This window comes from Hyla sarda, chromosome 4 (assembly GCF_029499605.1).
Source record: "Hyla sarda isolate aHylSar1 chromosome 4, aHylSar1.hap1, whole genome shotgun sequence".
Lineage (NCBI taxonomy): Eukaryota > Metazoa > Chordata > Amphibia > Anura > Hylidae > Hyla > Hyla sarda.
Window position 1 is genome coordinate 164,570,166 of NC_079192.1, and position 23,625 is coordinate 164,593,790.

Here is a 23,625-nt window from a genome sequence, read left to right on the forward strand (position 1 = left end):
ACATACATACCTTCCTTGCTCCCCCACTGTTTCTTCTGTTGAGTCTTCTAGTTCCCATTGCAATCCTCTTCTTCCTTCTTCCAAAGACATTTTGTGCCCTCTCAGACAAATTCTGGGCTGAGCTGGTAGTTCCTGCAGGCACGAGGAAGGTGGAAGAAAAAGACTTCAATGGTGACTGGAAAACTTGACAGTGGCAGCAGTGGGGGAACAGAAAAAGGTATGTATTCAATCTTTTGTATTCAGTGCACAGGAAGGCAGATAACTTAAATGGGCACTGTCAGCTTCAAATACTTTTTATATGTTGTGCATCTTAATAAAACATTAACCTTTCTAATATACTTTATAAGAAAATTGGATTTCCTTTCTATACAAATCATGGCTTATAAAATCAGGGCTTTGTCCAAGCTGAAGCACAGGCATGGACAGGAATGGTGCAAGGATTTTTGCCGCCCTAGGCAAAAGTAAATTTTGCTGCTCGTCTTGACCCCGCCCACTGGCTCCGCCCTTTGACGTGCCCAACCTTACTACTGTGGTGACACACTGTAACAAACCCCCTCCTCATTTAATCTCCTTACTACTGGGATGACACACTGTAACAAACCTCCTCCCCATGTAATATTCTTACTACGGGGGTGACACACTGTAACAAACCTCCTCCTCATGTAATCTCCTTACTACTGGGGTGAAACACTGTAACAAATCTCCTCTTCATGTAATCTCCTTACTACTGGGGTGACACACTGTAACAAACCTCCTCCTCATGTAATCACCTTACTACTGGGGTGACACACTGTAACAAACCACCTCCTCATGTAATCTCTTTACTACTGGGGTGACACACTGTAACAAACCCCCTCTTCATGTAATCTCCTTACTACTGGGGTGACACACTGAAACAAACCTCCTCCTCGTGTTATTACCTTACTACTGGGGTGACACACTGTAACAACCCTCCTCTTCATGTAATCTCCTTACTACTGGGGTGACACACTGTAACAAACCTCCTCATCATGTTATCTCCTTACTACTGGGGTGACACTGTAACAAACCCCCTCCTCATTTAATCTCCTTACTACTGGGATGACACATTGTAACAAACCTCCTCATCATGTAATCTCCTTACTACTGGGGTGACACACTGTAACAAACCTCCTCCTTATGTAATCTCCTTACTACTGGGGTGAAACACTGTAACAAACCTCCGCCTCATGTAATCTCCTTACTACTGGGGTGACACACTGTAACAAACCTCCTCCACATGTAATCACCTTACTACTGGGGTGAAACACTGTAACAAACCACCTCCTCATGTAATCTCCTTACTACTGGGGTGACACACTGTAACAAACCTCCTCCTCGTGTCATTACCTTACTACTGGGGTGACACACTGTAACAAACCTCCTCATCATGTAATCTCCTTACTACTGGGGTGACACACTGTAACAAACCTCCTCCTCATGTAATCACCTTACTACTGGGGTGACACACTGTAACAACCCTCCTCTTCATGTAATCTCCTTACTACTGGGCTGACACACTGTAACAAACCCCCTCCTTATGTAATCTCCTTACTACTGGGGTGACACACTGTAACAAACCTCCTCATCATGTAATCTCCTTACTACTGGGGTGACACACTGTAACAAACCTCCTCCTCATGTAATCACCTTACTACTGGGGTGACACACTGTAACAACCCTCCTCTTCATGTAATCTCCTTACTACTGGGGTGACACACTGTAACAAACCCCCTTCTCAGCAGACAATATCACACATAGAGGGATTAGATCAGTGTTTCCCAACCAGGGTGCCTCCAGCTGTTGCAAAACTACAACTCCCAGCATGCTCGGACAGCCAAAGGCTGTCTGGGCATGCTGGGAGTTATAGTTTTGCAACATCTGGAGGCACCCTGGTTGGGAAAAACTAATATAGAGGTATATACCAGCTGTATACAGATCTGTATACCATATAAGTGATTAAAATGATATTAAGGGACTCACAATCTTTTCTGATCAGCGTCATCCTCTTTCCTTTTCTTCTCCATCCGGTTCAGACCGCCATGATGTCTTCTTCCAGCCAAAACTTCCTTTCTTCAGCATCTGTGGGACAAACATGTTAGACCCTGCATTTTTCCCCCCTCCACCCCCAGTGGCATTTCATTAACCCTCCCCCTGTACCATTTAATTAACCCCTCCATCCCCCTCCCCTTGCAATTTCTTTAACCTACCCCCACCCCCTCCTCTTCCCCCTCATGCAATTTCGTTAACCCCCCCCATTCCCCTCCTCCTCCCCCTATGCAATTTCATTAACCCCCCCCCCCCCCCTTACCCCCCTGGGCAATTTCATTACCCCCCCACCTCTCCTCTCCCCCTATGCAATTTCATTAACCCTCCCCCCCACCTCTCCTCTCCCCCCTATGCAATTTCATTAACCCTCTCCCCCCTATGCAATTTCATTAACCCTCCCCCCTCCTCTCCTCTCCCCCCTGTGCAATTTCATTAACCCTCCCCCCAGCTCTCCCCCTATGCAATTTCATTAACCCCGTCCTCCTCTCCTCTCCCCCCCGTGCGATTCCACCCGCCCACTCCCTGTACGATTTCATTAGCTCCCCCACCCCCCCTAAGCTGCCATCTCACCTGTCAGATTCCTCCGGGCAGGGCAGGCAGCTTGTCTTCTTTTCCCCAGCAGCTCCGGTGAGGACGAGTGGCGCGCACTCCAGTGATGACGAGTGATGTCCCCCTGCCCAGCGTCAGGGGCGTCATTCATCATCCAGGGCCGGCCTGCAGCAGGCTGTTTCTGCGGGCGGGCAATTAGAATGGTGAGCGAGGCCTCGTGGAGAAGCTGAATGCGGTCGGGGGTTGCAGGGGTTGCGGGGTATGCGGGGAGGGGGCGGCCCTGCTCCTCTATCAACATGCTGGGCGGGCAGGGGATATAATTAGATGGGGGGTGCGGATTTTTGCTTGCCGCGCTCCCTATACATGTGTTATCTCGGCGGCCGCCTACTTTGTCTACTATCAGACAGGAGAGAACACAGAGGAGTCCTATCAGACAGGAGAGAACACAGAGGAGTGCTATCAGACAGGAGAGAGCACAGAGGAGTACTATCAGACAGGAGAGAGCACAGAGGAGTACTATCAGAGAGGAGAGAGCACAGAGGAATACTATCAGACAGGAGAGAGCACAGAGGAGTGCTATCAGACAGGAGATAGCACAGAGGAGTACAATCAGACAGGAGAGAGCACAGAAGAGTGCTATAAGACAGGAGAGAACACAGAGAAGTCCTATCAGACAGGATAGAGCACAGAGGAGTACTATCAGACAGGAGAGAGCACAGAGGAGTACTATCAGACAGGAGAGAGCACAGAGGAATACTATCAGATAGGAGAGAGCACAGAGGAGTACTATCAGACAGGAGAGAGCACAGAGGAGTACTATCAGACAAGAGAGAGCACAGAGGAGTACTATCAGACAGGGGAGAGCACAGAGGAGTACTATCAGACAGGAGAGAACACAGAGGAGTGCTATCAGACAGGAGAGAGCACAGAGGAGTACTATCAGACAGGAGAGAGCACAGAGGAGTACTATCAGACAAGAGAGAGCACAGAGGAGTACTATCAGACAAGAGAGAGCACAGGGGAATACTATCAGACAGGGGAGAGCACAGAGGAGTACTATCAGACAGGAGAGAACCCAGAGGAGTGCTATCAGACAGGAGAGAGCACAGAGGAGTACTATCAGACAGGAGAGAGCACAGAGGAGTACTATCAGACAGGAGAGCACAGAGGAGTGCTAGCCCACCATCACTTACTGGACTAGTTTGTGCTTCAGCTTGGATAAAGCCATGATTTCATAAGCCATCATTTCTATAGAAAGGAAATAAAAAATGTTTTATGAAGTATCTTATAAAGGTTAACGTTTTGTCTAGATGTGCAACATATAAAAAGATTTTGTATCTGACAGTGCCCATTTAAATATATTTTTCCTCCAAAAATTTAAGAAATCAAAGAAACAGTTTAATATATTTTTTATTTTAAACTGTTTTAGTCTCTTAAAGGGAAAATGTAACCACAAAATTTCCAATATAAAATTGGGTTTATATGCAGTTTACATTCTGTCCGCTAGGGCTAATACTAAGATGAGACATCCTCTTCCGTACAGACTTTTCCCCAGTAATGCCCTTTTTCACAGAACTGGCAAGTAGTACACTGAAAAGTGACACCAGTAAGATAGATATTCACGTGTATTTATCATTGCATATACACATTGCAACATTGAGACATTGCGATTTGCGACTTTTCATTGAACCTTTGTCATTACGTTGTTTTCAGATTCCAACTGCAAATCAACTTTTGACAGCTTCTTTTTTGCAGTGGTCGGGAATTTACTATTAGCGCCTTTTATACTTTGTCGCAAAAAGGGATACTAATACCGCAATTTTGTCGCAAATCAAAGTCCTTTTTAAACTGACATAAAAAAATGCCATATCATTAGTTTTGGCTAGTAAACCCCAATAAACGCCAAAGTTACAATACAGCATGTGACAAATGATAAATTTGGCGCAAGTCCGTCGAAAACAACACAAAAAAAATAGGGTAAAAAAGCACATAGAACAACCAGTTTCGATAAATATGCCCCCTCCCATAGACTTGCATTGAGGGGGCATGGCTGTGATGTCACGAGCAGGGCCTTACCGCGACGTCACGAGCCTCTGGTGCTGCACCCGATGCTCTGTGATCTCCCTGTTGCACTCAGTGTTTGTTTAGAGCATGTGGGTGCAGTGCCAGAGGCTCCTGACATCACGGCAGCACCCTGCTCATGACGCCATGGTCACGCCCCCTCAATGCAAGTCGATGGGAGGGGGCGTGAAGGCTGTCATGCCCCTCTCAAAGACTTGCATTGAGGGGGCATAGCCGTGACATCACGAGCAGGGCGTGATTGCGACATCACAAACCTACGTTCTGCATCGCCAGTCATCTGCTCCAAGTTCGCTACGTGCATCGGATGTCTGGGGTGCCGCAGCCAAGATCGCGGGGTCCCCAACTGCAGGACCCCCACGATCAGACATCTTATCCCCAATCTTTTGGAAAGGGGATAAGATGTCTGGGGGCAGAGTACCCCTTTATTAGGTTGCTGCTGGGCAAAGGTGCTGGCCACAAATGAGAACCAGTACTTTTGAGACAGTCTGAAGTCAATGCTAAGACTATTCTAAGCACTATAGGAGACTCAGGAACCATGGAGAGAGACCACCCTTGGGTCATGTCCCCTTTCCAAAATATTTGGTGATGTGAAAAATTCAGTAATTAAGAAATTCCCATTCCAAATTGCCTTTATTGTAGGGATCGACCGATTATCGGTATGGCCGATATTATCGGTCGATAATCACGATTTTGGGCATTATCGGTATCGGCAATTATCTTGCTGATAAGCCGATAATGTCCCGTCCCCCGCACCACCCCCGCACCACCCCCACCGCACCGCGACCGCCACCCCCTCGACCCGCCGCACCGCACCTCCGACCCACCGCACCGCGTCGCACCCCCCACCGTGATGCTAGGCGGTATACCGGTATGGATTTTTTCCCATACCGCTATACCGGTCGGGCCCCTCCCCCACCCTCCGAGTGAATAAAAAAATTAAACTTACCCGTAATGGGGGTGGTCCAGGCCATCCTTCCTTCATGTAGTGTCCGGGGGCGTTCCGGGTGGAGGGTGGTACGGTCCGGGCTGTCCTTCTCCTACGGTCTTCTTCTCCACTCCGGGCAGGCTCCGGCCTAGTACGCTGCATAGACGCCGCTACGCCGTGACATCAGGTGTGTCGCTGCGCACGGGCGTCACTGCACAGCGACGTCAATGCAGCGTACTAGGCCGGAGCCTGCCCGGAGTGGAGAAGAGGCCCGCCGGAGAAGAAGGACAGCCCGGACCGGACCACCCTCCACCCGGAACACCCCCGGACACTACAGGAACGATGGATGGCCCGGACCACCCTGACAGGTAGGGGAGAGAAGCGGGTGGTGGCGGCGGCGGCCTATGGCCCCGCAAAAGCCACTGCAGATCATTGATTTAAAGCGCCCGCTTTAAATCAATGATCTGCAGCGGTGTCGCAGGGGGTTAAATAGCCGATAACTTATACCGGAATATCGGTATAAGTTATCGGCTATCGGCCCTAACCTGCACCTATTATCGGTATCGGTATCGGCCCTAAAAAAACGATATCGGTCGATCCCTACTTTATTGTAGTGTATAACCATATGAGAATAAGAGTATTGTCAGTTCATAACATTTAAAAAGGCATTCAGAATTTTTTTTTACAATGTTTGGTAGTTGTCTTTCAGTTGGAGATCTGTCATGATAAAAACTGATTGTATCACCATCAGTCACATGAGAAAACAGTTTCATTACACAGACATGAATGATAGTAAAACTTCTGATAATAAAGCTCTAAAAAGCTCAAAAGAATGTTAACACATGCCATGGTATAGACTTCTAAAATATAATTCTATGCTACAAAATGTGTGATGCTGGAAGGAATGTAGGTGTAGCAGGTAAAGCAAACCCCATTCACATCAGGTTTTTGACCTTATGTTTACTGTCTATGCCAGGAAAGAGGTTTTTTTTTGGCTTCCGTCTGGTAGGTATACATCAGTATACAGCAAAAAGTATTGATTAGCATAGTAGCCCATATTTGCCTATAAGTGATAGATGCCAGAGTATAGTATCCATAACATACATCCATTTCAGAGATGCCTAAGGGTGCGTTCACACGCTATTACAAGCAGCGGGTTTCCCACTGCGGGAATCCTGCTGCGAGTTATGCTACCATTGATTTAAATGGGTCCACAGAGTCCGCAATAGTGTCAGATTTGCGGACTGTCCGCGGACCCATTCAAATGAATGGTAGCGCAACTCGCAGTGGGTTTCCCGCAGCGGGAAACCTGCTGCTAGTTACTAGCGTGTGAACGCACCCTTAGGGAGCTTTGTGAGGCAACAATTAAGGGACCTTCTTCCTCTCCTCCAGAATTGTAGTACTGCAGACAACCACCCTACACACATTTTGCGGTACCCCTGCTCTAGGGGGAGCTCAGTGGGAGTTGAGGATTATGGACTGGAGAAGATTTTATTATGTACCTGTTCATATATATTCAGTTACCATATGGAGTCTGTCTATACATGGTAACTGTCCATACATAGACAGGTACATCATCAGAGTTTCCCCATGGCTTCCTTCTAATACAGAGTAACATACCCCACTGTATGACCTCTAATGTGGGATATGTTGCAACCTTCCTTCGTACGTGCACATCGCATACTGTTAATGGTATGTCAAAATGTCATGTAAATGATGCTAAATATACAGGGTGAAACTAGAGAGTGTATATATATAAGTGTTGGCTCCCATGCTGTATATGTTATACAGCCCACAGATCAGACCCTAAAGGGGAATTTCAGCATCAGAAAATGTTATTTAAATAAAACTATCACCCAAAAGACATAATTTACAAACATAGGGGGAGATTTATCAAAATCTGAGGTGTCACAGGCAGAGGAACAGACATGGAATGACGCAGCAGCTGACTGCAGGGCAAATTGTTCTACAAGAGCTCTAGGCAGGAAACTGGCAAGAGTGGTGCTGTGGGAGGGTAGTAGGCAGGGTGGGAGGGCTGTGATTAATGCCTCAGGGAAAGCAATGCATTCTGGGCTTTGTAGTACTGAGCAACTTCTCAACCAGTAATGAGTGAGAGGATATAGTAGGGGAGAGGATTACATACAAAATAGATTTTTGGTATTTTAAGAACTGTAGAAGACAGAAAAGTAATACTATATGATTCAGCATTTTCAGTTTTTCATACCTAATGTAAGATCTCTTAGTTTATAAAAGCCCAGACCAGACTTTTTTTCTTAAGGTTACAGCCACAAAAAAGCTTTCAAAAAAAGCTGTTCCCGGGCTTGTTGCAAATATCAATATGACACCCTGTATCTAACACCCCGTCCAATACATGACACCCTATATCTAACACCCCTTCCAGTACATAACATTCTGAAATACCCTCCAAGATACCCTGTAATACTCAATCCTATTACATGACACCCACTATCTAATACCCCCCTCCTAATACTCCCTCCCATTATATGACTGCCCTATCCTAAAACCACCTCCCAGTACTTACCTTCATACAGTACATGTAGTACCCTCATACAGTACATGTCACCCTGTAATAACCCTACAGTACAAGCTACCCTGTATTATCCCCTCCCAGTGCATGACACCCACCCTCTGGGGCGATTCGAGTCCCTGATAATGGCACAGTCCCCCCCCCCCCCCCCCCCATTTTAATTATGTTAGTTATTTTCGTCGTTATATAGACAATCTTTTCTTTTTATGGTCTGGTACAGAAGCCCAAGCGATTGAATTCGTAAATGACCTGAACGCTAATAATTGGGACATTCGTTTTACCATGCACTTTTTGACTGCCTCTATTCAGTTTCTTGATTTAGAACTTTACAAAACTATCGAGAATAGGATCACCACAAAAACCTTTTTTTAAAAGGTAGATGTGAATAGTTACATCAATTATGACAGTGCACATTATCGCAGTTGGCTCAGGAGCGTTCCCTACGGGCAGTACCTGCGTATACGTAAGAACTGTTCCACTGATTTAGACTTTTATGCGCAGGCTGCTGTCCTTAGGGAACGCTTCCTTGAAAAAGGTTACCCAAAAAGACTCCTTACTCAGGCTTACAATAAAGTTAAAAATAAAGACCAATCAGAACTAACAACTCCCCGTGTAAAATCAAAAACATCTGCTGATAAATTTAGGTTTAACTTTATAACCAATTTTAACAATGAATCTACTAATATTGGTCTATACCAATGGTTTATATCTAAACATTGGTCTATTATTAGTGGTGACCCTATTCTCAAAACATCCATTCCACATACCCCTCAGATTACTTATAGAAGAGCCCGTAATTTACAAAATCTTCTGGCACCTGGCAGATTCCAAAGCTCCGGGTTGGTCCCAGTTCAGACGGCATCTTCTTATAGGCTGCCAGGGCATGCTGGGAGTTGTAGTTTTGCAACACCTGGAGGCACCCTGGTTGGGAAACACTGGTGTATGCCCTACAGAGGTGTGGTGAACTACAACCCCCAGGAGACTACAGAGGCAGCATGCTGGTGTTATACCACAGACTGAAGACTCCTGAATGACACATGCTGGGAGTTGTAGTCCCTTTTGTGTGTGTATGACAGTGTATCCCAACCAAGGCTGATTATATTAGTGTGCTATGTATAAGGGGGCTGACCCTGGAAAATAGTAGGGTGGGTAAAGGGTGGAGAAAAAAAAAAAAGGAGCCGCCCCGAACCAGCAAGACATGTGGCATGCTGGGATATGTAGTTTTCAGCACAGCAAGAAACAGGAAATAGAAGCAAAGATAGGAAAACAAAGTGGGGGATAAAAAGACAACAAAGAACGGCAATGGATTAGGCTAAAGAACAAGAATAGAAATGAAACAAAACAAATATGGGTAAGTCAAAAACGGAAAAACACGTTGACCACCGGAGTACCCCTTTAACAAAACTCATGTCGCTATTGTCAAATCTTTGGGTACATTAGCAATCATGTTAATTGTCCAATGTAAACTCCCTGTCACGCTTTTTTAGTTGCCGAACGATTTACTACCACTCATGTACAGACAGCTAAACAGCAGTTACAAAAGGGTGTGCCCCCCATCACATAAATAAATAAGAGGAAATTTTGCAAGGGAATTCCATGTAGAATTTCTCAGTGTAAATATACCCTAACTGTATATTCTAAATGCAAGCCTCAAGTTCAGTTGTTATGTGTGCAAGTAAAACGTATGTCCATTTTAAGTGTCTCTATTTGGTCTCAGAAGGGCATTAGGGAAGGAAACTTTGGTTGTTGTATCTTAACATGAACGTGGGTTGGATCAAATGCACAAGTTGTAACTGCAATTAATATATCACTAGCAGAGACACAATAGTTCTCATTACACCATGGAGAATGAAAAGTAAACATGTAGACCCTCGTAGACTTGGCCAGAGAGAAAGTCAATTCATTTTAATATGAATAAAGGTTATGCACTTGGGCTGTTGAAACAAGGTAGTTATGTGCTAAATGGTAAAACCCTGGATAGAACTGCCACTAAACGGAGTTGGTGATATTGGTAGACAGCTGTATTACAACTGTACCTTACCATGTCTGAGTGTTGACATCTAATATGTAGATATAACAGGTATATTAATGTAGTGCTTGTCCTCTTATTTTACAGAAAAAAACAGAAAAAACAAAGTGGGTATTCAGAAAGTCTAAGCTTTTCTCCATCATGGCTGAATTTGGAAACCTTTCATCAAATGGTACTCACTTGCCAAACACAGAAAACCTTTCGTCAAATGGTACTCACCTGCAAAACACGGTTGATGTTGTAACTTACTCTGTCGTGGCTTGTTTCGGCATAATACTTTGCCTGCTTGGAATGATCGGAAATGCTATTGTTTCCTGGATTCTTACATTCACCCTAAAGAGGACTAAATATACTGTGTACATCCTTAACCTTGCCATTGCTGACTTTATCTACCTTTTGTTTGTTGCCGTTCTCCTGCTATTGATGGTTGACAAGATGTTAAACCGCGTAACTCCAACAAGTACAACATTGTTTGCTTTAGAAATAATGTATGATTTTGGATATAATGCTGGAATGCTCTTCCTCACAGCAATAAGTGTGGAAAGATGTCTTTCTGTCCTCTTCCCAATATGGTATAAATGTTACCGGCCAAAACACTTGTCATCCGGTACTTGTGGGTTGATCTGGTTGCTGGGTGCTTTTTTATCACTATTGGATAACTTTGTTTGTCCTTCACAGGCTTTTATGGCCATGACAAAAGAGTGTACCGGAACCCAGATATTCTCAATAGTCCTCACTTTTGTCATCATCATACCTTTGATGCTTGTGTCCAGTTTTATTTTAATCTACATCATTAAAACATCTTCAAAGAAATCACGACCACCCAAGATCTACCTTGCTATAATATTCACAGTTCTGGTTTTTCTCATTTCGGTGGCACCAATCAGGTTGCTATGGTCTTTACTCTATTTCAAGGCATTCGAAAATACAATGACCGGTCTGGCATTCTTTTTTGTCACTACCTATTTTACTTCCTTTAACAGCAGTGCCAATCCTTTTATTTACTTCTTTGTGGGCCGACATAGAAAGAAGAGGTTTGGTGGTTCCATCAGTGGAGCCCTGAGTCGGGTGTTCAAAGATGATGAAACTGAGCAGACATCTGATGGGAACACGACTAATTCTAGCATGCGCTAAAGGTGCCAGCCATTCATTTAGTATGAATATGGGGTTTCCATTTCTGTAGCACTCTAGCAAATAAAAACACATAAGCCATCATTTTTTTATTTGACTTGCATACCACAAGCAGGTAACTTGTAATGTCAGATATATAACACTGTGAATTCTATGAACTTTTAGAGTTAAGATTTTACACAAGCACCCGATTTTTAGTGCACTTTAATGCTTTGCTTGCATGTAACAATGGCAGCTTTGATTTATATGTGTCAGAATTGTTAAACCCTTATTGCATTAGAGTACAGCAAGATCACATTTTGTTATGGAAAGCGATAATACCTCCAAGCAAAAGCCTGTATATTACGTGACCAGACACAGAGGAGTTAATAGTATATTTAAAAAAGCCACAGGAAGGAATACTGCCCATATCAATGTTCAATCAGCTATTAAGTAACAGTAAGATCCTGTGACAGGCTTTTAAACCAATGTTTCAAGAAACTTTGCTTATTTTACCTGGGAAATGTTGTAAAATAATAATTAGACATCTTAGCACATATGAGTCTACAAAGTTTTACAAAGTATTTTACCTTTAGAGACATTTCGGTGAAGCTAGAGTTTTTCCTTCATCTACTGTACTGTCATAACATGTGAAAATGCATTTATGGTCATGGATACAGAGTGTCAAAGATGGAAAGATGTCAACGATTAGCAGTGAGAGACTGGTTGTTTTGGTTAAAGAGAATCTAATGAAAGCCGCAGGTGAGCGCACAGAGAGCAGAGCGCAAACCTGCTGTCTTTATTAGCATAATAATGAAGGGGCGGGGCTGACAGGGGAATATGAAGGAGAAAGGGGAGCCCGGCTCCAATGTGCGCTGGGGCGTATTAGGAATAAAACTATTTGCAAGCATAACACAGCATCTAACCAATGGATTTTAGTGAGTACCTCTCATTTCACAGCTCTTCACCCACACTTTAACTCAGTATACTGGGTTTAGTACGAAAAGAAGGTGTAGATCCAACTCCCAACAGAAAGTGAATTTAAATCTTCAAAAAACTTTAATAATCCAGGTTAAACACAAAGCAAAAGCGACATGTCACTGAGAAGTGATAAACGCTGACGTGTTTTGTGCTGAGGAATAGCCCTTAATCATAGCCCTTAATACAGGGTTTAGTATGGGTGAACTAGCTTTCAGATTCTCTTTAAATTGTTGAGTTCATTCTATTGTCATACTATATTGCACTCTTATTTCCACTCATAAGCACATTGTGATTGGGAAATGGATGGAATAGAGGCAAGAAGTCAAGGACATACAAAAGCTTTTTGGAGAGTCAATGTGACAAAGAGAGAATGGTTTTTGAGGTATCATTAAAGGAAAACGGTCACCGGTTCACCCGCATTATAACCCGATACACCGTGTTATAGTGCGGGTGAACAGCAGACCAATGCGGGGTCTCGGACTGCTATACCTACCTGCAGCCCGGAACCCCGATCCTCCAAAGGCCACCCTCTTTCAACACTAACTTGTGGCATTAGCGCTCACGTGACCAGCGGTTAGGAATATTTAAATCCAGCCGGCGGGCCCGCCTCCAAAGCTCAAGTCAGCGCTGAAAGAGGGGGACCTTCGGAGGATCGGGGTTCTTGACTGCAGGTAAGTATAGCAGTCTGAGACCCCGCATTGGTCTCCTGTTCACCCGCACTATTACCCGGTGAAACAGGTTATAATGTGGGTGGACCGGTTTCCTTTAAAGGAACACCAAACTCCATATTTGCATTTGCAACTGCACTGTGACCGTAGACACTTTTTTTTTTACTTCTGTAAAAAAATCTTAATCCAGTACTTGTCAGCTGCTGTCAGGGATAAAATCCTTGATACATGTCCCCCACTGTACATGTGCCCCAGTGTATGTGTTGTGCCTAGAATTCTCCTTTAAAGTGTCCCTGTCATTTCAAAAAAACTTTGACATGTCACACAGGCATGACAAAAGTTTTGATTGTTCGGGTTCTCCGTGCTGAGACCCCCACCGATCCTTAGAACAAGTGGAGAAAAGCAAGCTGCAGTGCACTTTACTCCCCAGCTCACAGAATTCTAAGCATTATAGGGGGAAATTTATCAAGACATTTACAAAGCTTTTTGAACAGCTTTTTTAATCTATGTTTGTTAATTTTTGCACAATGTTTAAATGTTGCACGATGGGTCAGTACTTTAGAAAAGTTACCATGATTTTTACCCATTTAGAGCACTTCGTGCAGTGGTCACTAATTTACTAAAAGTGACTGTTTCGTGCACTTTCCCAGAAAAAGACAGTTGCTCAGGTAAAGTCAGACCTGGCGAGACATGTAAAGTTTAAAACTACATTGACAGCTCGTGTAATTAACACGATGAACAATGTTGTTCCTAAGCAGTGCTATGGAGTATTTCTATATACATTCCATTAGTTTCTATTTTATTGTGCTAATGTTCCTATAGGACAATATACTGATATACTGTATGCTTTTATAAACATGAATAGGTTGATGATCTTTCCTGCAATGTAAACCAGTTATTATATTAGCACCTAAGAGGTCATATATCTCTTGGCTGTTAATGTAGCAAATAAATTACGTGGATTACAATTTACTGCACAAATATATGTAGAAAAAGTTAGTTAGTCCATATAATATGGTGAACGTGAATGAAGATTTTGAATTCTGACTATTGTTATTGTTTTCTATTAAGGTTTCTATTTGATTTTCCAGTATCTTTTAACAGAATATTGAGGGAGATTTATCCAAACCTGTCCAGAGGAAAAGTTGCTGAGTTGCCCATAGCAACCAATCAGATTTCTTCTTTCATTTTTCACAAGCCTTTTCAAAAATGAAAGCAGCAAACTGATTGGTTGATATAGGCAACTCAGCAACTTTTCCTCTGGACAGGTTATGATAAATCAACCCCCACTGTCTGTAGTAAATTCCTGCAAGTAACTACTTGATATTACTACTATACCACAAAATTCCTATAGAAGTCTGAAGAGAAGGAATGTTGGACACTTCATTCATTCATTCTAAATGTAAATCCGTTGCATTAGTACAGGTACATATAACAAAAAACAAAAAATTTTACTGAACAAGTTAATAACTCATCAGATATATTTATTATTTGTATGATAAATATATAATTTATTTGGATGAATAATGTTTCTTTTGCACAACAAAGACTTCATTCTTAATAAGCACAAAGTGGTTGCTACTGAAAGTACTGGAATGAGGCCTTCCTTATTCAGTAGCTATTTCAAAACAAAAAGTTGTAAAATGTTCTATTTATAAAAGCCATTGGGAAAGGGACCTTTTATATTGTGTAACTTTTCATGCTCTTATTACGTTTAATAACATTATTTACTGTAAAGATTTACTGTATGCATCAAACACACACTACAAACATGATGTGAAAATAGCCTAAAACTGACCCTGGGTTGCATTTGAGAAGTGTTCACAAGACTGTTTATATATTACTTATATTCACTGTATCCTAGTCAGGTTACTCAGTTTGTTTTCTTTATTTGCCTTTGTTATAACTTATCTGTTTGGAAAAGTAATTGTCGAACAATGTTAATCAACACGTGTGCACGATCATTTATTTTATACTTTTGTCTTTAATAAACTTTATACATATAACTGGGCAAAAGGTTTATTGTTTTTCTTGGCAGACTGATGGAGCATGAATGTGTGCCTACTCATATGAATGTCAAGCTCTTTTTCAGATATAGTAGGTTGATCGGTAACTATTGAGTCATATATTGACAAAGATTAAAACGTGTGAACAAGGTGTTCACAATCTGTATCAAAAGAAGGATCGCCCTAACAGAAAAAATCATAACAGGGATCATCCTGGATAAATAACGTTTGATATCCTGCATAGAGCAAAACAATCTGATCTACTCTCCTGCATGAGAACTGTCACGTTCTGGCAGAGAATAGCAATGTAAGGTTATTCAACACTTCTTTGAAAAAGCCAGGGTACACTGGCGAAACGTTAGCAGGAGGGGCTATAATGTTTTTAAAAAACGGCATCCTAGTGACACAAGAGTAATACTGTAATTGAGTGGGAGTTCTTCCTAGTCAGTGGTGGTAGCACTGTCTGTATTCTCTAGTCTCTAGTCATCTGACAGGAGAGGAGGAGCAGGAGCAGCTAGAGGAGCTAGAGGGTTATGAAGAAGGCGAAACAGAGGAGACAGACACACCGTGGCAATATGCAGTGGAGATGGAGGCACAGAGTCCCTCCGAGTCACTTGCACAAATGGCATGATGCATGCTCACTTGTTTGAGTAGTGACCGCCGAATTATCACTATTTGGCAGCGGGATGACTTCTGGCTCTCCACCTTATTGGACCCTCGCTACCGGCACAAAATGGGGGCCTTTTTTACACCCACTGAGAGGGAGGACAAACTGACCTACTACAGAGACATCCTATGTAGTCCTCTGCGCCATCGTCCACCCTCTCGCAGGTCTTACTCGGGGGGCCCTCTGCGCTCACCTTCCACTTCCATGGCTGCTGGGGAGAGGTGAAGTGGCAGGAGTAGTACCAACTCCATCAGCAGCCTTAGTCTACAGTCGCTGATGAGTAGCTTTGTTCACCCGCATAGTGAAGCAACTCATCAACAGCAGGTAGACCTGGAGTAGGACTTGAACCAGCAACACACTTGCCATGCCAACACACTTTGAAGATCCGCTGGACTTCTGGGCAGCCAAACTTGATTTGTGGCCGCAACTAGCAGAGTTTGCCCTGGAAAAGATTTCCTGCCTGGTCAGTAGTGTGCCATCAGAGCGGGTGTTTAGTGTGGCGGGGGCCATAGTCACCCCAAGGAGGACTCGTCTGTCCACGAAAAATGTGGAGAGACTGACCTTTGTGAAGATGAATCAGGCATGGATCAGCCAGGATTTCCACTCACCAATGCCTGATGCATCAGAATAGATTGAACATGGTGCCACACCAACTCTTCACAAATATGGAGAGTGCTAAACATATTTAAGGCGCTGCTCCCAGTTACAGACATTCCTCCGCATCAGACCACAAGTAAGTATTGAGGATAGGCATTACGTAAAACTTAACTTTTAATAATATTCTTAGGATAAAATATATGTACACATTTTTTTTTTTAATTAAACAAAAAGGAAAGGTGTGCAAAAAAATGTGCCACCTACACCACCAAGTATTGATGTAATGTAAAGACCTCTAAAAGGTGGAAGGGAACAACATATGATCCATTGTAACTGGTAGGGTAAAAACTTCCCCTGTAAGGCCCTACTCTCACTTTATTAATGGCTGTCCAGGCTGTCTCATTCGGCAACCATATGTTCTCCTCATGCTGATGCCAGCTCCAAGTTGTCTCATACTACCGCCATATGTTCTCCTCATGCTGATGCCAGCTCCAAGTTGTCTCATACTGCCACCATATGTTCTCCTTATGCTGCTGCCACCTCCAGGCTGTGTCATTAAGCCACTATATGTCCTCTTCATGCTGCTGCAAACTACAGGTTGTGTCATTCAGCCAGTATACCTTACCATCAACTCCAGGCTGTGTCATTTAGCCACTATGTGGTCTCCTCATGCTGCCGCCAACTACAGGCTGTGTCATTCAGCCACTATATGTTCTCCTCATGCTGCCGCCACCTCCACGCTGTGTCATTCAACCACTATATGGTCTCCTCATGCTGCTGCCACCTCCACGCTGTGTCAATCAGCCACTATATGTTCTCCTCATGCTGCCGCAAACTCCAGACTGTGTGATTCAGCCACTATATGCTGCTGCCAAATCCGGGCTGTGTAATTCAGCTACTATGTGGTCTCCTCACGCTGCCGTCAACTCCAGGCTGTGTCATTCATCCACTATATGGTCTTCTCATGCTTCCGCCACCTCCAGGCTGTGTCATTCAACCCCTATATGGTCTCCTCATGCTTCCGCCACCTCCAGGCTGTGTCATTCAGCCACTATATTTTCTCCTCATGCTGCCGCAAACTCCAGGCTGTGTCATTCAGCCAATATATGCTGCCGCCAACTCCAAGCTGTGTCATTCAGCCACTATGTGGTCTCCTCATGCTACTGCCAACTCCAGGCTGTGTCATTCGGCCACTATATGCTGCTGCCAACTCCAAGCTGTGTCATTCAGCCACTATATTTTCTCCTCATGCTGCCGCCACCTCCACGCTGTGTCATTCAGCCACTATATGGTCTCCTCATGCTGCCACCACCTCCACGCTGTGTCATTCAGCCACTATAGTGTCTCCTTATACTGATGCCACCCCCAGGCTCTGTCATTGTGCCGCTCTTTGACAGTTATTCTAATAGTGACGCATCTGATCTGCATGTAATACTGAATAACAGTATTATTTCATGAACCCAGCACACACCTATGCCTATGCGTGTTACAGCAAGGCAAAGTGCTCTACACCCCTATTGAGGCTCTCTGTAGGCCAGATATAGCAGATTTTAATAGTGATTCGCTGTGAATAAATTCGGACCAAAACAAATTTTGGGGGAAAATTCGGCAAATCGGTCGAATTGAATTTAAAAAAAATTCATTAATCTCAAGTCAGAATCGCTGTAATGATCTCTTGTGAAAATGAAAAGAATGGGTCAACTCCAGCAAGTTAGTGTAAAAATTAGTTTTTTTTACAATAACATGCTGAAGTAGACCCCAACTTTTCCTTTTCATAAGGAGAAAAAGTCCCCCAAATTTTGTTATGTAATTTTTCTCAAGTACAGAAACCCCTCATATGTGGCACTACACTGAGAGCGCCATGCACATTTGAAGCCTAAATTAGGGATTTGCATAGGGACAGACCCAGATGCAAGAATTACACTTGCCTTAACCCCTTAAGGACCGGGGGGTTTTCCGTTTTTGCATTTTCGTTTTTTGCTCCTTGCCTTTAAAAAATCATAACTCTTTCAATTTGGCACCTAAAAATCCATATGATTGCTTATTTTTTTGCGCCACCAATTCTACTTTGTAATGACGTCAGTCATTTTGCCCAAAAATCTACGGTGAAACGGAAAAAAAAAATCATTGTGCGACAAAATTGAAAAAAAAACGCCGTTTTGTAAATTTGGGGGCTTCCGTTTCTACGTAGTAAATTTTTCGGTAAAAATGACACCTTATCTCTATTCTGTAGGTCCATACGATTAAAATGATACCCTACGTATATAGTTTTGATTTTGACGTACTTCTGGAAAAAATCATAACTACATGCAGGAAAATTAATACGTTTAAAATTGTCATCTTCTGACCCCTTAACTTTTTTATTTTTCCATGTATGGGGCGGTATGAGGGCTCATTTTTTGCGCCGTGATCTGAAGTTTTTAACGGTACCATTTTTGCATTGTTAGGACTTATTGATCTTTTTTTCATTTTTAAATGATATAAAAAGTGACCAAAAATGTACTATTTTGGACTTTGGAATTTTTTTGCGCGTACGCCATTGACCGAGCGGTTTAATTAACGATATATTTTTATAATTCGGACATTTCCGCACGCGGTGATACCATATATGTTTATTTTTATTTACATTGTGCTTTTTTTTTTTATGGGAAAAGGGGGGTGATTCAAACTTTTAATAGGGGAGGGGTTAAATGATATTCATTCACTTTATTTTTTTCCCTATAACACTGCACACACTGATCTTTATCATTGATCACTGGTTTCTCATAGGAAACCAGTGATCGATGATTCTGCCGCTTGACTGCTCATGCCTGTATCTCAGGCACTGAGCAGTCATTCGGCGATCGGACAGCGAGGAGGCAGGTAGGGGCCCTCCCGCTGTCCCGTAAGATGTTCGGGATGCCGCGATTTCGCCGCGGCTATCCCAAACAGCCCACTGAGTTAACCGGCACTTTTTACTTTCACTTTTACCCGCGCAGCTCAGCTCTGAGCGCACGGCTAAAGGATTAATAGCGCGCGGCACCGCGATCGGCGCTGCGCTATTAGCGGCGGGTCCCGGCTTCACTGTGACGCCGGGCCCGCCATGATATGATGCGGGGTTACCGTGTAACCCCGCGTTATATCATGGGAGCAGGACCAAGGACGTACCTTTACGTCCTTGGTCCTTAAGGGGTTAAATACCAAAATTACCCTACGGCAGTGTTTCCCAAACAGGGTGCATCCAGCTGTTGCAAAACTCCCAGAATGTCTGTATAGCCAGTCAATGGCTGTCCGGCAATACTGGGAGTTGTTTTTTTGCAACAGCTGGAGGCTCCATTTTGGAAACAGTGTAACAGCTGGAGGCTCCGTTTTGGAAACAGTGCCGTACCAGACGTTTCCATTTTTATTGGGGGGGGGTAACTGTGTAGAAGTATGTGTATATGTAGTGTTTACTCTTTATTTTGTGTAGTGTAGTGTAGTAATTTTAGGGTACATTCACACGGGCGGGGGTTAACAGCGAGTTTTCTGCTAGGAGTTTGAGCTGCAGCAGAAAATTTGCTGCATCTCAAACTTGCAGCCAGAAACCCCCGACCGTTTGAATGTATTCTGTACAACAGCTGGAGGCACACTGGTTGCAAAACACTGAGAGTTTGTTACTTAACTTAGTGTTTCGCAACCAGTGTGCCTCCAGCTGTTGCAAAACTACAACGCCCAGCATGTATATCAGTGCATGCTGGGAGTTGTAGTTTGCCACAGCTGGAGGCACACTGGTTGGGAAACACTAAGTTAGGTAACAAACTCAGTGTTTTGCAACCAGTGTGCCTTCAGCTGTTGCAAAAGCTACAACTCTCAGCATACAGTGACAGCCGAATGGCATGCTGTGACTCGTAGTTATGCAACAGCTGGAGGCATACTACTAAAACTCCCAGCATGCCCTTTGGCTGCCCATGCATGCTCTGGGTTGTAGTTATGCAACAGCTGGTTGCAAAACACTGGGAGTTTGTTACTTAACTATGTATTTCACAAACAGCGTGCCTTCAGCTGTTGCAAAACTACAACTCTCAGAATGCGCTTACAGCCGAAAGGCATGCTGGGACTTGTAGTAATGCAATTGCTGGAGGCACACTACTGCAACTCTCAGCATGCTCTCTTGTAGTTTGTGCATGCTGGGGGTTGTTGTTATGCAACAACTAGAGGCACATAACTACAACCCCCAGCATGCACAAACTACCAAAGGGCATGCTTGGAGTTATAGTTGTGCCTTCTGCTGTTGCATAACAACAACTCCCAGCATGCCCTTTTGTGCATGCTGGGAGTTGTTGCTGCGTGATCATCCTTCTGCCTGTCGCCACCGCCGCTGTCTCCACTCCTGAGCCCCCACTCAGGTACAGACTCCATTGCACCCGCTCTTGCCCTCCAGAATAGGGGAGGAGCGGGTGCTGTTAAGGACACCCCACAGCCAATGAATCAGAACGATTGTGAGGTGGCACCAGCAAGCTTCCCAGTCTGGTTCCCACCCGGCGAGTGGTGGGGACTGGAATTCCCATGGACATACAGGTACGCCCTGTGTCCTTAAGTACCAGGATGTCAGGGTGTAGCTGTATGTCCTGTATCTTTAACGGGTTAAAACTAGCAGTTTGTCGGCCTTAGCAAGTTATTTGGACAAACAGAAGCTACTGGACCATTTTAATGAATAATGGGGGGCATTTATCATTTTCTTTGTGTAGATTTGTTGCACATTTGGCGCAGCGCTGCACCTCAGGCTATTTTTTTTTTAAAGTGTGTACAGACCAGCTGTTAACCCCTTAGCGACCACGGACGTATATTTACGTCCTGTGGCCGGCTCCCGATCAGTGATGCGTGCTCAGAAGCTGAGTGCACTTTGTATCTGCGGGGTCATTACAAAGTAGAATTGGTGGCACAAAAATAAGCCATCATTTTTAAAATGTAAGGAGGAAAAAACAGAAGTGCAAAAACTGAAAAAACACTTGGTCCTTAAGGGGTTAAGGTTAGTCTCATGCATTGGTAATGAATTTATTAACTGCAGTGGTAATGAATTTTAAAAAGTCACAAAAAGGTAGCAAAAACCACCAAAAAGTTGCAAAACGACACCAGCCCAGACTAGCTTAGCTTTTTGGTGTTTGTGAAGAATGGAATTTTTAGAAAATGTGACCTCCAGAAAATTCATCAAATGCTCTGCGACCATTTCATAAATTTGGTGCACCTACACATTACCATCCCACAAAAAAAAGGTGTAGAAAAATCCCTCACTTAGGCTAGGTTTCCACCATATCCACTTGGCGCTTTTCAGTTTGGTGTGTTTTTTATTTTTTCATCCTTTTAGCGTTTTTCCGCTATTTTGGGCTCCTTGGCAGTTTTTCAAAAACGACCCCCTGTTGAGACTTTGGCGTTTTTTTTTAAGGAAAATCTTGGCGTTTTCCTCCCATAGAAGTCTATGAGAGTGAAAAAACACCATGTGGGTTTTAACATTGCCATTTTTGCCGGCGGTTTTTATTCTTTTTTTTGTTTAATTTCATAGGGTACCATTAAAAAAATATATAAAAAAAGATGCAGTAGTGATGGACAAAATTGTATTTAATGAAATGTATCTTTTTTATAACTACATTTTTATCAATTTTTAAACAGGGATCAATATATGTGGGCGGGCAGGGAACTAAAAATGTAGCCGACAATAGTAAAAATTTAGAAAGGGGCCATTTAAATGTAAAAATAATATATTTGATATAAGTAATTTTGTGAAACTTTTTATTATTAATGTATTTTAATAATGTGTTGAATAAAGTGTGTGTGTTTTTAACTTTTTTCACTTGTTTTTCTTAATTTCTAACATTTTTTTAGGTAGTACTACTACTCCCAGCATGGGATACACTGTTCCATGATGGGAGTAGTAGTACATGTACTAATTGTACAGTTTGCCCCAGGTGTCACTTCTGACACCCGTTGCGATCCTCCTGTATAATGGTCCCCTGCACTGCTGTATATATGCACATATTCATATTTCCCGCAGAGAGCTGTGATTGGCCAGATGGTTCCTGCCAATCACAACTCTGTGGTAAATATGAATAGGTTTATATATGTCAGTACAGGGTCCATAGAAGTGCTGCCGGCCGCATCTACACATTATACAGGAGGATCGCAGCGGGTGTCAGAAGTGACCCCCCACTGTGATCTTCCCTTAACTGCAGGTAATACTGCTCCCAACATGGAGCACACTCTGCCCCATGCTGGGAGCTGTAGTACCTGCATTAATAGACAGATCGCAACAGGTGTCAGAAGTAACACTCGCTGCAATCTGTCTATTAATACAGGTACTACAGCTCCCAGCATGGAGCTGAGTGTGCTCTATGTTGGGAGCAGCAGTACCTGCAATTAAGGACAGAAAACAGCGCGTGTCACTCCTGTCCACTGTGATCATCCTACATTCTTCATCCCTGAGATGCAGAGTGGCTTTTTCCTGCTCTCTGCATCTCTGCTCTATACTCCGGCCGGCCAGAGATGTGAATATAAATTCACATCACTGACATAGGCGTGCGCACGGGGTGTGCCATGTGTGCCCAGGCACACCCTAATCAAGCTCAGGGGGGCATCCATGGCCACCACTGAGCAGCCGGCAGAGGACCCCCCCTCACATTCGGGACATCCCTGTGTCCCGAAAGATCTTTTCGGGACACAAGGATGTCCCGGTTACCTTTCTACAGCGGCCCCCACGTTAACTTTAAAAACACAGGGGCCGCCGGGAAGTAGCGCATGCAGGGACGTTATTGACGTCCCGTGCGTGCGCCCATAGTAACGGAGGAGCGGAGATTCAAGGAAGAGGATACGCGCGCCGGCCGGAATGGTAAGTGACCAACACAATCTGGCAGCACGTCGTCTTCAGTGTTCCGACTACCGGTCCTCCGGTCCCGGGACCTACTGCTATGGTCTATAGGCCATAGCAGTAGATCGTGACCCCGGACCGGAGGACCGGTGGTCGGAACACTGAAGTGGGGCAGTACACAGACATACAGCCTCCAGCCATACACTGTATATGGCTGAAGGCTGTATGTCTGTGGGGAATATACTGCACCTAATGTGGGGAACTATACTGCACGCTATACTGCACCTAATGTGGGGGACTATACTGCACCTAATGTGGGGAACTATACTGCACCTAATGTGGGGAACTATACTGCACCTAATGTGGGGAGCTATACTGCACCTAATGTGGGGGAACTACTGCACCTAATGTGGGGGAACTTTACTGCACCTAATGTGGGGAACTATACTGCACCTAATGTGGGGAACTATACTGCACCTAATGTGGGGAACTATACTGTACCTAATGTGGGGAGCTATACTGCACCTAATGTGGGGGACTATACTGCACCTAATTTGGGGGACTGTACTGCACCTAATG

The 23,625-nt window shown here is 43.9% G+C and overlaps 2 protein-coding genes across 2 annotated transcripts in view; both read left to right on the forward strand.

The window, feature by feature from the left end:
• Positions 1-10,341: 10,341 nt before the first annotated feature.
• On the forward strand, positions 10,342-11,424 carry LOC130367417 (proto-oncogene Mas-like). Its single transcript, XM_056569835.1, has one exon. The coding sequence runs from the start codon at positions 10,342-10,344 to the stop codon at positions 11,332-11,334; it is 993 nt and encodes a 330-aa protein (XP_056425810.1). The 3' UTR covers positions 11,335-11,424.
• A 2,837-nt stretch (positions 11,425-14,261) lies between these two features.
• The window catches only part of LOC130368636 (uncharacterized), a 31,057-nt gene continuing 21,693 nt past the window's right edge, over positions 14,262-23,625 (forward strand). Inside the window, exon 1 of the mRNA XM_056572584.1 lies at positions 14,262-14,384. The gene's annotated coding sequence lies outside the window, so the exon portion shown is untranslated. The remainder of the gene's footprint in view (positions 14,385-23,625) is intronic.